This window comes from Episyrphus balteatus, chromosome 3 (assembly GCF_945859705.1).
Source record: "Episyrphus balteatus chromosome 3, idEpiBalt1.1, whole genome shotgun sequence".
Classification (NCBI taxonomy): Eukaryota; Metazoa; Arthropoda; class Insecta; order Diptera; family Syrphidae; genus Episyrphus; species Episyrphus balteatus.
In genome coordinates this window covers 62,848,006-62,871,571 of record NC_079136.1, presented here as the reverse complement: position 1 = coordinate 62,871,571, position 23,566 = coordinate 62,848,006, and the positions used below count along the sequence as shown (strand labels likewise).

Sequence of the window (23,566 nt, the reverse complement as noted above, 5' to 3'; positions counted from 1 at the left end):
CAAGCGGATTCTGTAATTAAGTAAACGGATTTATGTACATGTTTTTTTTTTTTGCCAAGATGACTTTCGTCTTAAACTAAGCGGACAAATCTTCTTAATTTTTTTTAATGAGTGCTAATTTAAAATAGATCCACTTTATTTGAGATGAAAATCTTCTTTTTTTTATGTAGAGACATTTTAATTAAAAAAATAAAACAAAAAACAACTCTTGGGTCGCTCTCACTAGGCAAGTGCTTTACCATTCTCGGACCTCATAGCGAATAGTTCAGTTTTACACATATTCTGTTAATGTAATTTAAACGAATGTTTATTGATCGCTAAAAAAAGTTACACATACGCCGTAGGGACCGTATTAGGTTGAACTCTTAAAACTAATCGAATAATGATTAAATCCAAAACAAGATTATAAAAAGTGTTGATACACAACATACTCTTACTCATACTCGTACATAGTTGGAGTTTGAAATTATATACCTACTAGAATTATTAGCAGTTGTGTTTTTCAACGGTTTAACATTAAATTTTAATGTTATGCAATTCAAAAGCAATCGAAATAGAGAACATGGTAAATACTCTAGCCGAAGGATCAGATCGAGAGTTCTAAACCCTTCTGGGAACTTCTGATATTTCGCAATGGTTGTTATCGAGTTTTAGACCATTTGGTCTAGATGATTACAATCAGCCCGCTAGAGATCGTGATAATATTACATCTACTTGCTGAAATTCTATGCTTGTAGAATTGTTAAGTCTAAGCTGATGAAAATATGGAGGGGGTTTCACTTGAAATTCATTAGCCTTTTTTAATTTTTTCTCAGAGTGAATGTCTATAGAATTGGTTCCCAATATTGTTTAGTCGCGGAGCACTTTTCATATGAAGAACTGATTGCAAAGCACTTCGTTGCGGGTATACAATTTTTCTCAGTTTTATGCAAAATAATTCTATTTAAAAATAAATAAATTTGTTAATAAATTTGTGGCACGATATCCCATAAATGAGCAAGGCCTAGTGATTAACAACTCTCAACATATCTGATTTCTTGTGTGCGTCTTATTTTTTTGCAAGAATGGAAGGGATGGCAGATTTCGAACGGCTCAGCAGAGATGCATCAGTACCCTAAAAAAAATGTTTTTAAAGAGTTGAAGAATGGGATACGAACCCAGTTCCCTGGCTTCCAATGCACTAACCTAACCATTGTGCAAGTTAATATGAATATCATTTAAAGAAACATTTCGAATGTTTAAATTTATTTCCACTTGAAAGAAAATATTATTTTTACGTTTTTTTCTGTTAAAACTTCCAAGCAAGTCGGGTGGGTAAAATAGTATCGGACACCGGTTAACTTGACGACATAAAATTGTTGAATTGAAGTTTCGTTTGAAATAACTAATGAGAATCAAAAATCGAAAAAAAAACTTTTAGGGCCATTTGCTGAATAGAAACTTAAATAATTAATGTTGAACATAAACTCTTATTCCCTACTTTTTCCTCTGCGTAAACTTTCACATAAGGATTTATGTAAAACTTAAATGCTTAAGTTTCTATTCAGCAAACGGGTCTTAAATCTTTTGTTTTAAGACTGAAATCTAAGCGCAATATTCAACTTTTGTATTGATGACGCAAAGTTAAGCTAGCAAACACAAGTTATTGCTTCTTTATTTTTAATTTCACCAAAAATAGAAACTAAATTAAGAATTCCAATAATGTAGATGCAATAAAAAAAATGATACCTATCTCTGACGTAATTCTAATTTTCAAACCAAGCCCATTTTTAACAATTCAAAACTGTTCAAAGCATATTTTCAATTGATTAACAGTCCAAAATTATTGATGGGAGAGAGACCATTAGCACTCTCAAATATACACAAAAGCCATTCAACTTCATGACTCTCTGTCTCTATGATGTGCTTTTCAATGTCAAATCTAAAAATTTCGTCACTTGATCACTTAACTATCTATCTATCTGTGTACATTTATCTAAAATTTTAATTATCTCAGAGAACAAAAGCACTTCAAAAGCTCTCGTTGATAAATAACTGAATTATCATGAGAAAATTCATTATTTTTTTTTTATCTTCGATTCAAAGATAATAAACAAACTGACTTTCGAGACTCGAAAAAAAAGTTAGATAGAGATACAAGGGTACTTGTATGCACCCCTCTCCTTTTTTGTTCAAAGCTGGTTCCGTTGCGTGCTGGGAATATGAATCTTTTTTTTTTTTATTTGAAATTCTACCTCCATTCAAGCATTCTCATTCTGATGCCCTCCATACCTTACGTCGTCTATTCGTCATCATAACGATCTTCATGATGATCATCATTATCATCGTCATCGTCGACACCAAAACTGGCTGTGGCTACTCCCTGCTTTTTTTTTTTCGTATTTCAAGCTACGAACTTAGCCAAGGAGAAGCAACATCAGCAGCAGCAGTTTGTTTGGAAGTGCTCGGTTCTAAAAGTATCTTACATCGATCAAGTCAGCATTTTCTTCGATGATCACAATTCAGTTGGTTTCCGTGTGTATTGATGATCGAGTCGCAAAATAAAAAAAACTCCAAACACCTGTGCGAATTATATAAAAAAAAATATCTTAAAGATACTTACTTTTTTTGTCGGTAATAAAAGTATCTAGATAAAAAATAAAAAAGTATCTCGAAAAAACAAGATCAACAAATATGGTTGAATCAGAAGCTAATGAAAAACGCCAAAGATTGATCTTCAATTTGAAGATACTTTTGTGTCTACTTTTATTGCCAATAGTTTTATTTGCTGTCGGATTGAAACATATTTTGGATTACTTATTTGGATCAAAGGAAAAGGATGTTAAAGGAAAAGTTGTTTTGGTGAGTTGATCGCGGGGTTTTGAGTGTGTTTTTTATTCAGTTTTTTTGTGAGAGAAGTAAACGATTTGAGATAAGATCTTCTTTTGTAAAGTGAATAACAAACTTTTTTAGTATGCCGCCGATTTTTTTTGTTGTGTCATTGTTTTTTCTAAAAAGCATTTTAGTGTTAGCAAACTATATACCTACTTTTAGTAGTTTTTTGTTATTATTATTTTTTTTATCTAGAAAGACGCTAGGGAATGCATTTTTTCCAATAACTTTCCGGTTTTATATAGTTTCTATAGGTGCAGTCTTCACAACACACAAATACTTGTATACACGGTTTAGAATGAATGAATATTATTCTCTTTGGGGGATTCAATGTCAACATAGAACTTGAATTACCATTTCTATAGATACTACATTTTTATATTATTTATTTTTGCTTACATCTTTGTGTGCTACATTCCGGTGTTTGTTTGTCTTATGTTACCTATATAATTAGGTCACTGGTTAAGTTGAACGTTTTTGAAGATTGGTTTGTGATTTTTTCGCTGTCGATTGAAATAAAATTATGTATTAGATTACATTCCTGAGGGAAATGTTTAACTGGAATAATTTTATTATGTTATAGCTAGAAGACTTTGCAATTTACTCACTTTAATAACAGATGGTAGTTATTAAAGGTGTGGCTATTTCACACCGGGCGGAAATCGAAAACAACCAAAAATAAGATATTAAAAGTTATCAAAAATTATATAGCAGCTAGGTAACAAAACAAAGATTTTATTCTTTTGTGGTTCCAGATTCACTTGACTGCTTCAATTTTGAAACAATTGACAGTTTTTTTTCGGTTCTTTTTCGTAAATACGTAATAGCCTTAGGCCCATTTGCTGAAACGAGTCTTAAATATTTATGTGAAACATAAACCCTTAAGTTCTACATTACGGTTTGCACGAACTTCAAACTGTGTCATAAATTCCTCTAAGTTTAACATAACTTAGGGGGAAGAAATAGTAGAACTTAAGCTGTTATGTTCTACCTAGGCACTTTTATTTTATGAAAAAAGCAAGAATGTCGCTCAAAAATTGATGTCGGTAGTACAAAGGACATGATTTATTATCAATTTAATAAAAATAAACTTACATTCATTAACTTAAACCATCCACAGATGGTACAATTTACACCACAGTTTTTTGTATGAGACACTATTTTGCTGTCATATTTCATTGACTAATTTTGACACACCAGCACATTTACACACACACACGAATAATTTTTGTTTTACCAATTAACACTTATTTTTGGCTCAAATATACTTTTTTACACTTTTATTCCGCAAGATAAAGACACAAACTTGAAAATTTAACGATATTGTTGTATATTAATTGCTAAATTGCTCAAAATCTATTTAAATTATTTGACGTTTCTATTGATTTGACTTTTGAATTTGAAGTTCTCAGCGATTTATATCATGAAAGTAAATCATTGCTAGGTTAAACATAAATATTTTTTAGCAACTTAGAATAAACTAAGTAAAACACAAGAGTTATGTTCGACCTAGCTAAGATGAGAATTTATGACTAGTATGAGCAAATGGGCCTTAGAGCTTTAATTGTACAAATATAAAATAATATAAGAAATTTTGTCATTTTTCCTCAGTTTGAAGACATCAATTTTAAATTTCCGATCAGTAGAAATAAGGTTTTTAAAGAATCATTTTTAATCTTTTTAAAATCTTTTTTTTTTTGTTTACTATTTCACAAAAAAAGTCAAAATTGTTGGTTTATGATTCTTTCAGAGTTGTAAAAAATTATTTTATTTTTAATGCATTTGCTCTCCATTACAAATTAAAAAAAAAAATTATTGCAACTGAAAATATTTAAATTAAAAAAAATTTATATTGCAACTGAAAAATATTTGCATTTAAAAAAATATATATTTATAGATGCAGTCAAAAATATTTTATTGCAAATGAAAAAAAATTGAATTGAAAATATTATTTTATTGCAAATAAAAATATTTTACATTGAAAAAATGCAAATAAAAAATATTCTCCACTATTTATAATATTTTTTTTTATGCTCGTCGAATTTCTTACAATTTTTTTCAATCAAGAAAATTTTTTATTTGCAATAAATTTTTTTTTCGAAATGCAAAATATTTTTATTTGCTATAAAAATTTTATTTTCAATGCAAAATTTTTTTCATCTGCAATAAAATTTTATTTTAATGCAAAATATTTTTGACTGCAGTAAATATATATATTTTTTTAATGCAAATATTTTTCAGTTGCCATATAAAAATATTTTTCAGTTGCAATAAATATTTTTTTTTTCAATGCAAATTTTTTTATTTGCAATAAATATTTTTTTTTTTTAAATTTCAAATGCATTTTTTTTTAAATTGATATTTTTACAACCTTGGATTCTTTAAAAGATTTGTTCTCTTTCTGGACCCACAATCTGTTTCCGATATGATTTGGAATGTGTTTTGCTTTGTGAGTTGTAGGTATTAAAATTAAGTCGCAAAAAGTGAAACACATGAATTTGAATGTGAACGACCGCACCTGCATTCCGAGACCATGTGCGTTCATTCATATTAAAGATCAAATTTTTCTATTTTTACGTTTGCATTGCGTAGCGGTACATACATATTTTTCAAAAGGAATACAATTTTTAAATCGGAATTTTAAAACAGTCTGTAACGAAAGCACAAATCTGTTCTTAAAAATTAAATTTGATCTTACGTACGAATAAGAAAATTCTTTGATATGCATGAGAAGCATAAAAACATATAGGTAAAGACCCTAAGTCCTATTTTTGTAAGGATTTGACTTATATAGAAGTTGTTATGGTTCAACATACTCTTTATTTTATCTTCAATATTATATTGATTTCTATCTTATTTCCTAAAAATTCATTTTCAACATTGTCTTTTAAAATATTTTATTTTTTTATATAAAAGAGAGGACCTTATTTTTAAAACACCTACTCACAAAAACTATAATCAAGATGCTCGACTTGTTCGAACCTTGCCTGCTATATTAGTTTAGAGAAACCATTTAAAATTTTAACTTTTAATGAAGAAAAATAACAAATTATTTGGCTAAAAAAAAATTTTGTTTTTGTATTACCTATTTGTTTGCAAAAATTTTGGTTTTAGTTAATGTATAACCAAAAATTTGTAAATTTTCGCAAAAACCGAAGAGATAAATTTTAATATTAGAATACCTTTGATTTATTTGGCGAGCACTATAATAACTGGAATACGTCACATTGGAGGTAATCGCTCTAAAGAAAATAGGTATAAGACAAAAAGTTGACTTGGTAATTAACTTTACCTAATCTTCGGTTGTCCACACTGGGTCCATATGATTTTTTGTTTTTTTTTTTAAGAATTAGTTTTTTACAAATCTGCTCCCATATAAAATTCTCTACAAAATTTTGTTTGAGAACCAAATTTTCGGTCGATATGCATACTAGGCTAGGCTTTAGTGCCTATACAGTTTTTATACATATAGTAAAAAATTTGGACAAAATTAATTTTCTCATAAAAAAATTATTACATACAAATATTATGCAAACATTGTTTTATACAAAAAAAAATTCAAGGTTCTACGAGTAATTATATAATTTTTGTGCGCTAAATTTTTACAAAATGTTTTGGAAAAAATTTAAAAAAAAAATAAAATTTTTCTACTTTTGATTTTTTACTTGTGATATATTGTATGTACAAAGGAACTTAAGGGCAATTTTAGGAAAAGAAATCGAAAGGGTATGAATCACAATGACATAACTAAAAAAGCGATTTTGTTCAATCTTCGCAGTTAAGAGTTTTTGGTGATTCCGTAGTAGAGTGCAAATTGAGCTTTTGAACTCAAATTAACGCTACCATCTATATAACCAAAACAGAAAAGGTTGTTTTTCTCAAAAACGATTTTGATTAAAAAAAATATATGTAGAATGTATGTATGTATAATGTACAATTGTATATTGTACCTACATACATAGGTATAATGTATATAAGGTTTGAATTTTGGAATAAAAAAAAATGTCTTGAGCCGTTATTAACAAATTAAAGAAAAACTTTCAAAAACAATAATAAACTTATTTTAATAATAATTTTTTTTTTGAAAAATCATTTTTTTTGGAATTCAAATTTTTGAAATTTATAATTATGTCATTTACCTTATATTTTCTTTTAATTGGCATACCAAATCTTTTTTTTTTTTAATTCACTTAAAAAACACTTAAAGAGATGTTTTTGTATTTTTGAAAACATAATATTTTAAATTTTTCCTTATTTCGTGACCTTTCTTTCGTTTGGCTACGAAGAAGATTACATTTACATAATATTTTATTTTATTTCTTAAGTTTTTAGAAAATTTTTTATAAAATATTGTTAATAATATGCTTTTATGAATTTTGAAAAAACTTTTGCATTTTACAACAATCGGCAAATAGAACCAAAATGATTCAAGATCAAATTTCTTCCTGGTTTGTGGCAAACCTCTTGGGCTAGAAATCAATTTTTGTTATAGCTGTCCCTAATTTGGCCGCTATTTTGTATAAGAAGATTTTTGTCTTATTATTTTTTTTTTTGTCAAAAATCGAAATGTTGTTATTCAATCGATTAAATACCTGTCCCTAGTTAAGTTATTTCTCATGGTCTAGCATAAATGATCGAAAGTCACATTTTTCTTCAGTAATATTTTAAAAACTATTGGAACATGAAAAAACCATCAGTATAACAACTGACAGTTCTTGTGTATACTCATGTACTCTAAAGCCATTCTTTTTTTAACATTCTACTCATTTAAATTGTCAGTGAATATTGATCAATTTTCAAATCAGTGTATTCTTGGCTACCATAACAAAATATAATTTTTTATGAATATTAATATTAGGTAAAGTTTTTTACTTGCGATATAGGTACTATAGGGCAAGTTTAGGATTCGTAAAAAAAATCGAACTCGAGATAACAATTTTACGTGACATTATGATGATGGAGAATGCCAAAAAAGTGGGTCCGGCAATTCTGTCTGTCTGTCTGTCTGTCTGTGTGTCTGTCTCTATCTTGAGCTGCAGCCTAAACGAGTGGAGTGATTTTCTTCAAACTTGGTATTTAGCAGTTTTGGGTGATTCCCTAGAGGGGAAATTGAAATTTTATTTTTATGAGCAAAACTAACGGTACCTGCAATATAACGGAAATAGAAAAGTTAATTTTTTTTTAAAACGGCTCTAACAATATTGATTAAAATAAAGAGCCAACTTTTGAAATAAAAAAAATAGTTTTTGTACCGTTATTAACGGTACCTGTCATAGAAAGGTTTTTTTGATTTATGAATAACTCGTACAAGACTAATCCGCTTTTGACGAAATTTTTTATACAAGAACGTTTAAGTAAAGGTAATATTAAAATTTATGAAAATTTTCAAAAAACACACTTTTGGATTTTTAAAAAATATTTCAAAAATTTTTTTCGAAAAATCAATTTTTTGAAAACGGGTTGACGAAAAATTTTTAAATTTCGTTTTTATCTGTAAATTAATTATTTCTTCAAAATGGCATATCAACTTTTTTTTGAAAAATGTTAGAACATTTTTATATACAGGGTGTCCCAAAAGTAATGGATCAAACGAAGTATGCTGATAGGGGGTCTTAAGGGCTCTCAGAATTTGGTAACTTGTTTATCCCAAATCCTTACGGTTTTCAATTTAATGCAGTTTTTGTGAAATTTCGAAAAATCCCGACTTTGCAACAGTATTTTGCTTCCTCCGCTCATAATTGATTTTTGTTTTTTACAATTTTTTCACTAAAATATTGCCTAATAATAAGAAATAATTAATTAATCAAAATATTATTCATTTCATACGCCATTTTGCTGCAAATTAATTAACAGTTCCATGTTTTATAAAAACTCAATTTCTTTCTTTTATTTCAGAGCAACACCCTGAAAAAAATTTGTATGGTGTGGCACTGGTTCATTATTTTAAAAACTTGCCGTGTTATTGCAGTTTTCAAAAATGTATAAAAGTTTCCAAAGTTGAAGTTAGAACTGAAGATATTACAATTTAAAAGCAACAAAACAGGTCTTTTCATAGAAAAATAACAAAGAAAAATAAACACATTTTCTCGACTGTTGTTTGTTTATTTCTTATTGAACAAAAGCCTCTATTTTTGTTTGTTATTTTGCTCTGAAAACGTCTGTTTTTTTGCATTCAAATTCTAATATCTTTCGTTCTAATTTCAACTTTGGAAATTTTTATACATTTTTGAAAACTGCAATAACACGGCAAGTTTTCAAAATAATAAACCAGTACCACACCATACAAATTTTTTTCAGGGTGTTGCTCTGAAATAAAAGAAAGAAATCGAGTTTTTATAAAACATGGAACTGTTAATTAATTTGCAGCAAAATGGCGTATGAAATAAAAAATATTTTGATTAATTAATTATTTCTTATTATTAGGCAATGTTTTAGTGAAAGTATTGTAAAAAACAAAAATCAATTATGAGCGTTGGAAGCAAAATACTGTTGCAAAGTCGAGATTTTTCGAAATTTCACAAAAACTGCATTAAATCGAAAACCGTAAGGATTTGGGATGAACAAGTTACCAAATTCTGAGAGCCCTTAAGACCCCCTATCAGCATACTTCGTTTGATCCATTACTTTTGGGACACCCTGATAAAAAATTATTTTTTTAAAAAATGGCTCCAACGATTTTCGAAAATTTTTTTCTAAAAATACCTTTTTACACAAGAAATAAAATGGCATACTTGGTTTTTTTGTAAAAGATCATTTAAAACGGTGTTTTATTAATTATAAAACCAGATTTTTTTTTATACTACTTATGAAATTTCTTCAAAATATCAAACTTTAAATTTATTGAATAAAAAGCTTTTACATTAGAGTTACTTTAAGCATAAGAGCAATTTTTAATCGCACGATGCATTTTCATCCATTAATAAGTTTATAAACAATTGCTCTAAGTCAATGATTTATTTGTTTAGTAACTATATGAACTAAAGCAAATGTTTTGTATAAACTTACATAGATAATACAATGCACCTACCTAAACCGAAAACTAGGTACGTTTTCTAATTGCATGAGTAAAATACTGATGAATGAATGAAACCAAATGGAATGCCTATAAATGAAACTAACTAAATGTCTACTGCAAATACAGGCGGACCTACATACCCCCTAATGGTATTTATACTCATAATTAACCCTTTTGACCTGTAATTTCGAATTAATGAAGAACATTTTGTCAATGGAGAGCTGAGAGCACAGCATCAACGGGCGATATGGGTCAACGTATGTTGACTTTTATTTTATTATTTCAAAATATACACATCTACATTTTCAATTAGCCAATTACTATTATGATGGTTATATCTTTTGTTAGATGATAAAATTAAAATAAAAAAATCTTGTTGAGAATATGAAAACTAAGTAACCAGACTGACATCAAAATTTAAATGATCCTGAACTTGTTTATAAATAATTTCAACGAAAGACTGTAGATATTTAGGACAAACTTGAAGAAGGCTTTTTGTTCCATTTGTCTTCCTAGTTTTTAATTAATAAAAAAAAAGAAAAGCTTGAGACACGAACATAATGTACAGATTTGTCATCAATCAATTTGTTCGCAGCACAAAATCAAAAATAAATAATATCTCTCTATCACCATTATAGCTATCAATATCAACGGCTTCACAATTCAATTAATTAATTAGCAGATTATTAATAATGAATCAAAATAAATCAAGAAGGATATCATTTAGAATGTGAGCGTGACCTGATTAGAATATTAATTAGTTGCATTTCAGAACATGGAATGTGAATGTTCGATAATTTTGTTTTATTGAATAAAAATGTTTCTTACTCTAGCAAAATTTATAAAATTAATGAAAGTTTTTTTTTTTTTTGTTTGGTGTGCAAGTTTAGACAAGTAGACATTTAAAATAAAAACAACAACCACATTCATGAAATAATTCATATTTTCAAATCAACATAATAAACAGAAAAATGATCTTTTTTTGATTTGTTTATTTACTTTTTAACAAAAAAAAAATACAAATCAATATTTTCCCTTTCGCTTATTTAGCAAACAAATGGGTCTAATCAAATTGAATTTTCAATGAATTTATCATGTTTACACTATCAAAATGTGATTTAAGGGTTTTCACATAGTTTCGATAATTTTTGTTTGGAATTTTATACGCCATGAATTTATAGTGAATGAATTCAAATGAATTTAACGAGTAGTAATATGCAAAACTGTTTTTTTTTTAATTAAATATTAAAATTGAGGTAAATAAATGTTCTGCTTATGACAACAACGTAGTTTAAAGTTGATAAAGAATATTAAGTTACGTATTAGTTTTTCTATAAATATAAAATAGTTTATGCATTTTTATCTACTTATTTTGAATAAATATAAAATTCATGAATGTATTACATTACCTACTCTTATAGTTAAAGTAGTTTGGAATTTTAAAACCTTTTATACAAAACATTTTTTAGTACCTACCATTTTTTTAAGAAAAAAAAAAAAAACATAAATGCTACTAAAAAAAATTTTAAATGATATTTTTCCAATAGATTTCATTAATGAAGAAGTATTTTGGAAAACAAAAAGAAAACGACTGTGTACTTGCACTTATGGTAAAAGTAGCTCTAATGTTAGCGTTTTATGAAAAAAAAAAAATTAAGGAAAAATTACCTATAATTTGATTTTTTCGAAGAATTTCATGAGTTTTTTTTTCACCACGAAACAAATTATGTATGCTATTTGGTTTCTTGTATAAAAAGGAATTTTTAGAAATATTTTTTTTTTTTTGAAAATCATTAGTGCTGTTTAAAAAAAATATATTTTTACATTGGTATACAAATTTTCTAACATTTTTCAAAAGATCATTAGATACCTCATAACGAACTTTTTTTCTGTGTATGGCATTGAGCATTTCTAAAATTGCTATAAAAGGTCTTCAAAAAAAGGCAGAAATTTCCGACTTTACTGGTACCTACATTTTTTTCTTTGAAGTTCTTTTTACAGTCTTGGGGATAAAATACAATTAGAAGGGCCAAATCTATGTTTTGAGGCGAGTGATTTAATTTACTGAATCCATGTGTTACAGGGTAGTTGTCACAAAAAAGTTCTTGAGAATTGAAGTATTGTCTTGCAAGATCAGATCCCGCTTTTGTTCATTTTTGTCTCCTATTTTCTTTGATGGAATCTTTTCTACTTGTTCAGAAATAGTTTGACAGTATTCACCGTTTAAATTGTCACCCTATTCTCTTTAATCAAATAATAAATGAATACAAATCTTTTTCCTTTCAGCTCTTTTGCATTAAACAATACATTAAACCCCGCCGAAACAAAATAATCTGCTAGGTTTTGTCCTTGTCAAGTTAAGACTAGCTATAGCTAGATAACAAATTTTATGTATAAATTAATTTAGTCTCTCCACTTCACTTAACGAAGTAATTAACGACACGTTTTTACCAAACTTGATATAATTTTTTCAAGTGAATGTTCAAACAATAAGAACAAATATTTTTTTTTTATCACAAAGTAGGTATAGGTAGGTATTTGTTTTTATTTTTAATTTTGCAAAATGTTATTAATACGACTTCTTCTACGTTTTTGCAAACAAATTTTCGTTAAAATCAAGAAAATGGTTTAAATAGTATTTTTACTTAGATTAGATATTTCAAAAGTAGGTAACATATTATTTGCGGTCGGAAATCACCTACGAGCCTTAAATGCATACCAAATTTGAGGCAAATTGTTTAATTGGTTTGGGTTTAAGCTCTAGATAAAGACAGAAAGATAGACAGACAAACAAACACACCAGTATTCAGAATTGCAGGACTCACTTTTTTTCCCATTTTCTATCATCGTTTTTTTTTTTTCAAGCTTGATTTTGTTTTACGAATCCTAATTTGAATATTGTGAGTTATTTTTCTCATTCCTACTCAAATTTCAAACGTTCCTTTATATTATGTAGATCTTTTCCCCTTTAGATCACTCCAACAACTTTTATTATTTGTGTAAGGCTTGTACAAAAAGACAAATTTGCACATGTCATTTGCACATCCACATTCTCAAATGACAATTAAACCATTTCAAATGTCAGATACTAGTTAACAAAGGTCAAATCGTCAGACAGATTTCTTAAAACCTTAAGCCTTTTTCAACAAAAAAAAGTTACGCATACACCACAGTGACCAACAAAATAAAAAAAAAATTCGCTGATGATTTATTACATTACACGTACATATGTACATTTTCTTTTTCTGGATACTGAACCATATTTGAGTTTTCAGTTTTTAGGGGTTGTAGTCTTTCCATTTCTCCCCATAAGTATTTCAAAAACGCAAAAATGCGTTTCTATGGTAATGAACTGCTATTTTTCCCATATCAAAACCAGTACATCTTACATATTTGAAAATATCAATCAAATATTCTTCTAACTTCGACTTATTAAAAAACGTGTTCTTAGTTCTTCCACAACCTTTTTATATAATTCAACAAAATTTTCGAAGTGTAATTGTATATAAAATCAATTTTGAATTAATTACATCGAGGTATGAAAGGACTCTCTCATTATTATCCTCAGGGTATTAAGTTTCTATATCAAATATTCAATTATTTCGATCTGTTTCAAATAATACATAATTCTTTTATACTCTTTCTATGACTGTTTTTCCTTTTGTAATTTTCTTATAATACACAGATAACCGGAGGCGGAAGTGGCTTGGGGAAGGAAATGGCAATTTTGTTGGCAAAAAAGGGCTGTAAAATTGCCGTTGTCGATGTGAACACCAAAGCAGGCAATGAAACAATTGAAATAATATCAAAGATTCCTGGTGCCATGGCTAAAACCTACAGGGTAAGTTTCGCCTTATATTTTCTTAAAATAAAAAAAAAAAATGTCTAAGTGCTGATGCAGCACAAAGATTTTCCTTGTAGTTGTAGGTTATATATAGTCGTATTCCCTACAATTTCAATGTAATTTCCGTTGCGTTCCGAAAATATTTTACTCGACAGTTATATTATTCGTTTAATCTTTAGACCGACGTCTCTTCCTATAGGGAAATTCAAGTTCTGGCCGTTAAAATTGAAAAGGATCTCGGTCCAGTGGATATACTTATTAACAATGCGGCCTTAATGAGTTTGAATTCGACGCCCAACTTAAAGGCTGAAGAAATCGAAAGAATAATTCTGGTGAATTTGGGTTCGTATATTTTGGTAAGTATATGCTTGAAGAAGAAAAGTCAGCTGGGGTTGGATATACTTTTCTATCTTTTTTTTTTGTAACTTTTTTTTTTCTTATTTTAAATCCTTTTTTCGTCTTATCTCTCGTCATTTTAAAGACAACGAAAGAGTTTTTGCCAAAAATGATAGCAAGGAAGTCGGGGCATATTGTTGCGGTATCTTCATTGGCTGGTGAGTGCGAAATATGGGTGCAAAACGTGAACTTTGAAATTTCACTTTCGAAAGATAAAAAAAAAATTAAATTTTTTTTCTTAAATTTAATTTATTTTTTTTTAAATATTTTTATTTATTTTTTTTTTTCAAGGACTTATCGCATTGCCAGGAGCTGGAATATATTCGGCAACAAAATACGCAATTATAGGATTTATGGATTGCTTGAGGGCTGAATTACGATTGTCAGATTGTGATTTTATAAGAACAACAACTGCTCATCCGTATTTCATGAAGACAAACGCAGAGGTTTATGAGACTCTCAATGATTTAGGGTAAGTGCGGGAAATTAATTTGAGCATTAATTATGAATGGACATGGATATGGATAAAGAAAGAGAGACAGAGAGAGAGATAGATAAATAGAGATATAAAGCAACACGAGATTGAAGTTTGTTTGGTAATGTTTCCGGCCCCGGAAATAATAAATTAAGCGGATACACCAGTTTTAAGGTTAGGTTTCTTGAGATTATGTGTTTTTGAATATTTCATTAACTTTTCCTTAAATTTGGAGGATTACTCTTAGGAAGTTGTATGTTGGAGATATTGGTTTGGGGAAGATAATTAGTTTTTTTTGACAAGTGATATTAATTAGGAATGAGAATATTTGAATATTTTTTTTTTGCATTGGTTTAAATTTTTAAAACGAAAACATCTCTTTAATTTAATATGTCATAAAATTTCTTGTATAGAAAGAATATTAAGATTTTTTTTTTGAAAATTTTATGTTTATACCTACAAATTTTCAAAAAATTAAAAAAAAAGTTTAGTATGCCATTAAAAAGTAAATATCAATCGACAATCGACGGCCCGTTTCGAAAAACTTAATATTTTAAAATTAATTTTGATTTTTTTTGAATTCAAAAACAAAAAAAAAATAAATTGCCGGACTGGGGTCGCACGTACTTGCTCTTATGCTTAAAGTAACTCTAATGTTAAGGCTTTTTGTTTTTGTTCAAGAAATTTAAAATTTGATATTTTGAAGAAATTTCAAAAGTATAGTATAAAAAAATTAAATCTGTTTTTATAATTAATTACACACCGTTTTAAATGATCTTTTACAAAAAAACCAAGTATGCCATTTTATTTCTTGTATAAAAAGGTATTTTTAGAAAAAAAATTTCGAAAATCGTTCTAGCCGTTTTTAAAAAAAATAATTTTGTAAATAAAAGTTTTCTAACATTTTTCAAAAAAAAGTTAGTATGCCATTTTGAAGAAATAATTAATTTACACATAAAAACGAAATTTAAAGATTTTTCGTCAAACCGTTTTCAAAAAATTGATTTTTCGAAAAAAATTTTTGAAATATTTTTTAAAAATCCAAAAGTGTGTTTTTTGAAAATGTTCTTAAATTTTAATATTACCTTTACATAAACGCTCTTGTATATAAATTTTCGTTAAAAGCGGATTAGTCTTGTACGAATTATTCATAAATAAAAAAAACTGTTCTATGACAGGTACCGTTAATAACGGTACAAAAAATATTTTTTTATTTCAAAAGTTAGCTCTTATGTGTAATACTTCACACAAAAATTTAAATCAATATCGTAAGAGCCGTTTTTGAAAAAAATTAGCTTTTCTATTTCCGTTATATGGCAGGTATTGTTAGTTTTGGTCATAAAATAAAATTCCAATTTCCCCTCTAGGGAATCACCCAAAACTGCTAAATACCAAATTTGAAGAAAATCACTTCACTCGTATAGGCTGCAGGTCCAGATAGAGACAGACAGACAGACAGACAGACAGACAGACTCACAGACAGAATTGCCGGACCCACTTTTTTGGCATTCTCCATCATCGTAATGTCACGTAAAATTGTTATCTCGATTTCGATTTTTTTTACGAATCCTAAACTTGCCTTATTTTTAATTTTCGACTCTATAATTAGTTAACATTTTAAATGAAAAATTGAATCAAAACTTGAAAAGTTCGTATAATGAGTTTAAAAATATTCACTTTTAAACTTTTAGCAAAAGTGGCCTATGTAAAATATGTCCTATGTTAAAAACGGCCAAAAAACTTGGGACAAAAAAACTTGTTTTTCCCGTTATTCGGTCAAAAATCATTTTAAAATTTAAAAATTTGTAAATGCTTGCGCATGACTAAAGCTTATATTTCCTATAAGCTTGAGATTTTTTGGAGGCTTATGTATAAAAATTACAAAAAAATTTGAAACTACTCAAAAATGTCCCTAAAAATTAGTTGTTTTTCAAAAATTCAAATTTCAAAATCCAGGGCCTATGAAAAAAATCCGTATAAGACTCCTAAATTTTTTTCTTAGTATCTTTCCAATCGTGTAACTCAAGTTTCCGTAAAAAATTTTCCCTACCTTTAATAAGCCTTTTGTCGAAGTTCTACCAGATGTTTTCACTGCACAAAAACCTTCACAACTTAGTTTTGAAATTTTTTAGAATTTTTGCAATACCTTTTTTAACCTTACAATAAATTTATCTATCATTTAAAAAAAAATTCAACTCTCTACAACTTACCGTTTAGAAAATAGCCTCTATATATTTTCAATGTCGTGTTACTCCTATTTAACCTATAAAATCATTAATTTTTTAGCCTAAATCCTTCTACTCTTATTCCCCTTTGATTTAAAAAAAATAAGCAAAATAAGTTAGCCGGTGTGGCCGGTTAGCGAAAGTACAAAAAACCAAACTTTAATATATATAAAAAGCAAAAAAAAACATGTAATTTTATTTTCTCACGCTTAAAATGTGTTTTCAAATGAAAGGTAATATTATCAGGATGCTCAATAAAGATAAATCAAATTTTTATAAGCTCCAGATCAAAAGATGTAATATGTTGAAAAATAGAGTTTTATTTTACCGTTATTTCAAATTTGTCATTACAAAATTAATTGAAACTTTGTACAAATATAGTCTTGCCCATTATCTATCTACACTGTAAATTTTATTCATTTATCTATTGAAGAAAAAAAGATAAAAATAAAAAACTGTTAAAAACGGACAAAAAACTTGGGACAAAAAAAAAAATTGTTTTTCCCGTTATTCGGTCAAAACTCATTTTAAAAATTCAAAATTTTGTACATGCATGCGCATGATTAAAACCTATATTTCCTATAAGTTTGAGATTTTTTGCAGACTTTAAAAAATTCCAAAAAAATAAAAGACTACTCAAAAATGTCCCTAAAAATTTGGTTGTTTTTCAAAAATTTTTATTTCAAAATACAGGGCCTATGAAAAAAATCCGTTTTAGACCCCTAATTTTTTTTTTAATATCTTTCTAATGGTGTAACTCAAATTTCTGTGCAAAATTTTGCGTACCTCTAATTAGTCTTTTGTCGCAGGTCTATGACTGCAAAAAAACCTTCACAACTTGGCTTTGAAATTTTTTTGAATTTTTTCAATACCTTTTTTAACTATTGAATAAATTTGTCTATCATTTAAAAAAAGTCAACTTTTTACGACTTACCGTTTAGAAAATAGCCTCTTTTTTCAATGTCGTGTTACCCCTATTTACCCTATAAAATCTTAAATTTTGTTTGCCTTAAACCTTCTCCTCTTATACCTCTTTGATTTAAAAAAAATTAAGAAAATAAGTCAGCCGGTGTGGCCGGTTAGCGAACGTACACAAAACCAAACTTTAATATATATAATAGATATAGTACCTACTAAAATTTTCGTTGAAATCGATTTATTTGTTTACGCGAATGTTAGACACTAAGAAAACGGTTCTATGGTAGGTACCGTAAATAAAAAAAAAAATATATTTTTATATTTTTCTTAATCAAAATCGTCAGAGTCGTTTTAGCGAAAAACCAAAAAAAGGTCAAATGACCTAAGCTCCAAAGCGTTTCACCCAGATACGACAATTGGCAATTGAAGTTGAATTCATTTTAACTGTAGACAATGAATTACTTCATTGTTTTTTAATTCAAAAAATCTAAAATTTGTAACCAATATTTAATTTTATATGCAATTTTGTTTGCATTGTTAAATAATAATTCTACACCCCTTGTCAGTAAAAAAATTGAACGCAACTAATAGCAAAGCAAAGTCTTATTACATTATTATACAAACAAATTATAAAATATTTTACGAAAACTTAAATATCCATATATCCAATTATGAAATTATTACACAAAATAATCTCAACAAAAATATTGTGTCAGTTGTCAAAGCTTTTTTGAAAGAATTTTGAAAAAAATACAGTGGAAACAAGAAAACAAAAACAATCATGATTAAAAATGACGTTTATTTTTAAATATTTTTGAATTTGACAATTTTTTTTTGTTATTCTGTAGAGTAAATTATTCTTGATTGAAAAATTCAATGTTTTTATCTGATTGTTTATGAGCCTAATAACTTTATTCTTCGAACAGTTAACTGACTGTTTATTCGAAGATTGAAAAATTGGCTCTTACTTAAAAACGAAAAAATCTTACAAACAAAAATATATTTTTTTTCCAGGGTACTAAGTCGATATCCATGTATGTCTGGATCATATACGGCTGAGAAAATAGTCGAAGGAATATTACGAAATGAACGAATGGTTTATGTCCCCAAAATGTTTGCACTTGTAGTTTGGTTGCACAGGTAAGGAGAGAGCACTTTGGGAATTTTGTTTTTCTATAGCTCAATGGATTTCATGTTATTTTTGTGTATTACTTTTAAATCTTTTTCCAGATTGTTACCTGTGAAATGGCAGGATTATACACTTTTGCAATTTTACGATAGCACTTCAAATAAGTTGGCGCAATTCTATTGGAAGTGAAGTGTGACATTTCTTTTTTCAGCATTTACGAGTACATTTTTGATTTAAGTTGATATGAATTTTTATGAATTTATAATACAAATATGAAATACGAGTACACATTTATATTTAAATAAATAAAAATATATAGATTTTATTAATTTTTATAAAATAAATAAACGAATATGAAATTGTAAGTTAAAATACAGTATATTTAAAATTGATTAACGTTTCATTTTTCTCCTATGACAACCCGTATTGATGAAAAATCATACCAAAATACATACATACATCTGTTGTAAAAGTAGGTGGCTCAAAACTGACATATATGCAAACTAAGAGTTGTTGATGAATTACCAAAACCCATAATGCCAAAAAGAAAATCCCCAACGCCAAAATCCCCAAGACAGACATGGGTAAAGACAAAACCTCCAGGAAAAAATCTCCGAAAAAAAATTGCTAACCTATTAAAAAAAATATTTATCCAGACCTAAAAACAAAATTGCAAAATAGATCATTATTTTGCTACCTTATTCCATATAATATGTCCTCTCCGTTACTTTGGAATGGCCGATTTAGAGAAATAAATAATAATAATAAAAACAAATAGTAGGTAATAAATAAGAAAATATGAGCCATTATGATTTGTATGCTTAAAAATTAAATTTAGTTGAATTAAAAAAATTTAAGAAAATAACTATACATTAGCACAAATAATTACAAGAACAGACAATTTTTTGTATTAAATATTTAACTTAAAAAAAAAAATTTTTTTAGTGATAATAATGATGAGAAGTACGTTATTTACAACTGCAAAAATGTTTTATTTTATTTCATCTCAAAATTTTGATCACTCGTAATGATAAACTTTCCTAAAACGATTACAAATGTAAGAACAACATTTTCTAATAAAGTTGACTTTATTTCTTTGTAGAGAGTTAAATGAGGTTTTCAATCGTGTTATTGAAATTTTTGTTAAGATATCCCTTTTTCAGGTATTTATAGTTAAAGTCAAAAGATGGTTTTCGGTTTGATGACTAAGATCGGAGTTTCAAGAAAATCGTAGAAGCCTTAAACTTAAAGAAATTTTAAGCTTAATAAATAGCATTTTTAAGATAAATGATAATTTTATAAAAAAAAAAATTCCCCACTTTTCTATGACGGAAAATAAAAACAATTTGTTTTTGAAAATTGTGGTTTTGGGATATTTAAAAAATAAGAGGTTGTCTGTAAAGCCGGTTTACGGACGATGATTTTACGTGATAACGTAGTGAGAAAACAGGTTGTGTGCTTTTAAAATGAGTCAATTGAAGCGTTTATTTATTTTAAACAATCATAATTTACAAGAAAAAGCTAAAAAAAATTACCTTTTCTCTTTTCTCATTATATTAATTTTTTTAATTTTAAAAGCTTACAAAAAAAATTATACCATTAAAAAGCCAAATATTTCTTCTAAATAATAAAACCATTTTTAGATTTTTACAATGCGCAAAAAGTATTAAAATAATTTATTAAAAACAATCATTTCTTATGAAAAAAGTTAAAAAATCATTTCCATCACCCAAAAATTCATTTTTTCGATATAACAACCTATAATAAATTTTATACCACCTGAAAGCTTATTGCTTCAGCTTCAGAAATATATCGATCATGTCTATTAGGCATCTACAAAAAGAGCTAGAATATTTTGAACTAGATCAATTTTCATCAAAAAAAGCAGAAAAAACATGTAATTTTATGTTCTCACGCTATTGAATCAATTTTATTTAGACAACCTATACAAAATTTTATATCAAGTAAAAGCTTATAAAAGTGATGCTTAGAAAAAAAGTTAGAATTTTTTAAAGCCAACCATGTCGAAATTCCAAACTGAGATTACGGTACTTCCCACACTGGTGGCTGTTCATGATCAACAGATCTCCACAGGTGTTTTGAGGTATTTCGCAAGTTTTTTAATTTAACATTGTGTATAGCTTGTAGTGAATGTACAGTTATGTGTGATATACCAAATGAAAGTTTACATCATCAGGATGCTCAATAAAGTTAAATCAAATTTGTATTTGCTTTAGATCAAAAGATAGAACCTGTTGAATAATAAAACTTTATTTTACCGTTATCTCAAAATTTTGACTACAAAATTGGTTGAAATTTTGCACTGATATAGTCCTGTCTATTATCCAATACAATATAAATTTCATTTATTTATCTATTGAAGAAAAAAAGATAAAAATAAAAAACGGTTAAAAAAGGTCAAAAAACTACTTTGTCAAAGGTCTACCTCATGTTTTAGTTTTAGAAAACCATTAATAGCTTGGCTTTGAAATTTTTTTAAATTTTTTCAATACCATTGTCAGTCTTGCAATTAATTTATCTATTGATTAAAAAATTCAATTCAAAATTCAACTCTTTACATTGTCGCGTTTAGAAAATAGCCAATTTTTTTAAATTTTGTTTTACCCCTATTTACCTTATTAAAAGATTGAATTTTTTAAAATCCTTCAAATGTATTTAACTTTAGGTTATTATCTTTCAAATAAGCTATAGAAGATTTTTGTATCTCTAATAGTTTATTTTTAATTTTGAATTGAAATTTTTGCGGCACTGCGAAAGTGCGAGAGTGGAACGGGAGAAAATGGCGTCACTTTTTTGTGGTGGCTGCCATGGTACATCGATTTATAAGACGTTATCACGTCAAAAATTATTTGGTACTAAGATCATAAAACTAAAGCTGGATATATTACACTAGCCGTTTTTTATTGATACTCTGTATTTTACTAAGTTAACAGCTATGTTGTAAACAACAACAAACGATTACATTTATTTATTTTTAATAATCCTTTATTGTTGAAGGTTAAAAAATTTACACGTTTAGAAAAATGTCTCTATAAACCATCAAATAAAAAACTTTTGTCTATCCTTAGCAATAATTTGTTCTTGTTTACCGTGCAAAATTTTACTGAACTAAGTACTGAGTTAACAAAAAAAAAAAAAAAAAAAAACACGGCTACTGATTATACGAAAAATATGGCAACATAAAGAACTTGTAAGATGTTTATTCTTTAAAAAAAAATTTATTGGAATCTGGTGGTGTACGAGAAAGTCAGAAATCAAGAAAATGGTTTTATGACAGGTATAGTTAATATCGCTTCAAAAATATTTTTTTTTATTTCAAAGGAGAACTTTTCTTGCAAAAACACAAGTATTTTTTTCAATCAAAATCGTTTTAGCCATTGTTAAGAAAAAAAAAAAAAAAAAATGCAATGAAAAATGACATTACGATGATGGGAGAAACAGACCTGCAACATAAATGATTGGATTCGTTTGGAACAGAACAGCAGTTTAATTTTTTTTTATAAAAAATATTCAGTTTTTTAAGTTTGAGTGTCTCAAAAATGGCTCTTACGCTTTTTATTAAAAATTTCAGTTTTTAGTGACGTTATTTAATATTAATATAGGTACTATACAACCATTGCTTCGTTTAAATTTCCAACTATATCCCAAATGATTGGTTCAATGCAAAACAATGCCTTATAGTATAAATCAAGGGTGGAATCGGCTAACCCGAAAGCCGATCATTGATAGCACAGGTCTACAAGGTTTTTGGTGCCGAGACTATGATATACTTTTCTATAGGTTTTCGGTGTGCTGAATTTGAATCTGAAGACAGAAATATCCTATCAGCTCCCGTTTTTTAAATATTACTGTTAGAAGATGTTAAAAAACTACTTTTGAGGTTATGTTTTTGTGTGAAGAAATTTTTTTTTTTAAATATAAATTATAACGGTTTCTATAAGAACTATATTCCTTCTTTCAAGATCTTTTTAAATCTTTTCGAAATTTTTTTTATTTTTCGAGATATCGTCAGTTTTTTGGATTATTGTAATGTATCAAACAGATATCACGTTTTCATCTCCTTCTTGATAAAAACACACTTATTCATTTTAAGATATCTCCGACAGTAAAAAAGATATTGCAAAGATTTAAACAGGTCTTGAAAGAAGGAAAATAGTTCTTATAGAAACCGTTATGATTTATATTTTTAAAAAATTCTTCAAATTAAGGCATAACATCAAAAGTGGTAAAAAAACGTTTTTTTTTACATTTTCTAAAGGTAATATTTCCAAAACGGGAGCTGATAGGATATTTCTGACTTCAGATTCGAGTTCAGCACATCAAAAACTTATAGAAAAGTGTATCATAGTCTCGGCACCAAAACAAAAATTAAATTTTGTAGTCAGAAAACGACAATTTTTCTGCAAATTTTATCGTTTATGGGCTATCAACTATCGACTATCGCGTTAGCTGATTTCACCCCAGGATCAAAATTTTCAAAATGTAGGAACATGTTTTTATACTTAAAGATGAAAATAAACTTAATTATAAACATAAGTTTTAAAGGAATTCTGACACCTTAAGAGAAAAAAAAATGCGTTTTTAAGGATAAAATGGTAGAGGAAAATATTGGGCAGGTTTAACCTCTAACCCGTTCATACAAAAATATTAGAAAATAGTGTTTCTACAGATT

At 27.5% G+C, this 23,566-nt stretch overlaps 1 protein-coding gene across 1 annotated transcript; it reads left to right on the top strand.

The window, feature by feature from the left end:
- The first annotated feature begins 2,314 nt into the window (after window positions 1–2,314).
- On the top strand, window positions 2,315–19,265 carry LOC129915482 (epidermal retinol dehydrogenase 2). The gene is made up of 7 exons (XM_055995031.1): window positions 2,315–2,841; window positions 13,572–13,727; window positions 13,910–14,086; window positions 14,212–14,284; window positions 14,418–14,598; window positions 18,759–18,884; window positions 18,975–19,265. The coding sequence occupies exons 1-7, from the start codon at window positions 2,674–2,676 to the stop codon at window positions 19,060–19,062; spliced, it is 969 nt and encodes a 322-aa protein (XP_055851006.1). The 5' UTR covers window positions 2,315–2,673; the 3' UTR covers window positions 19,063–19,265.
- Window positions 19,266–23,566: the final 4,301 nt, after the last annotated feature.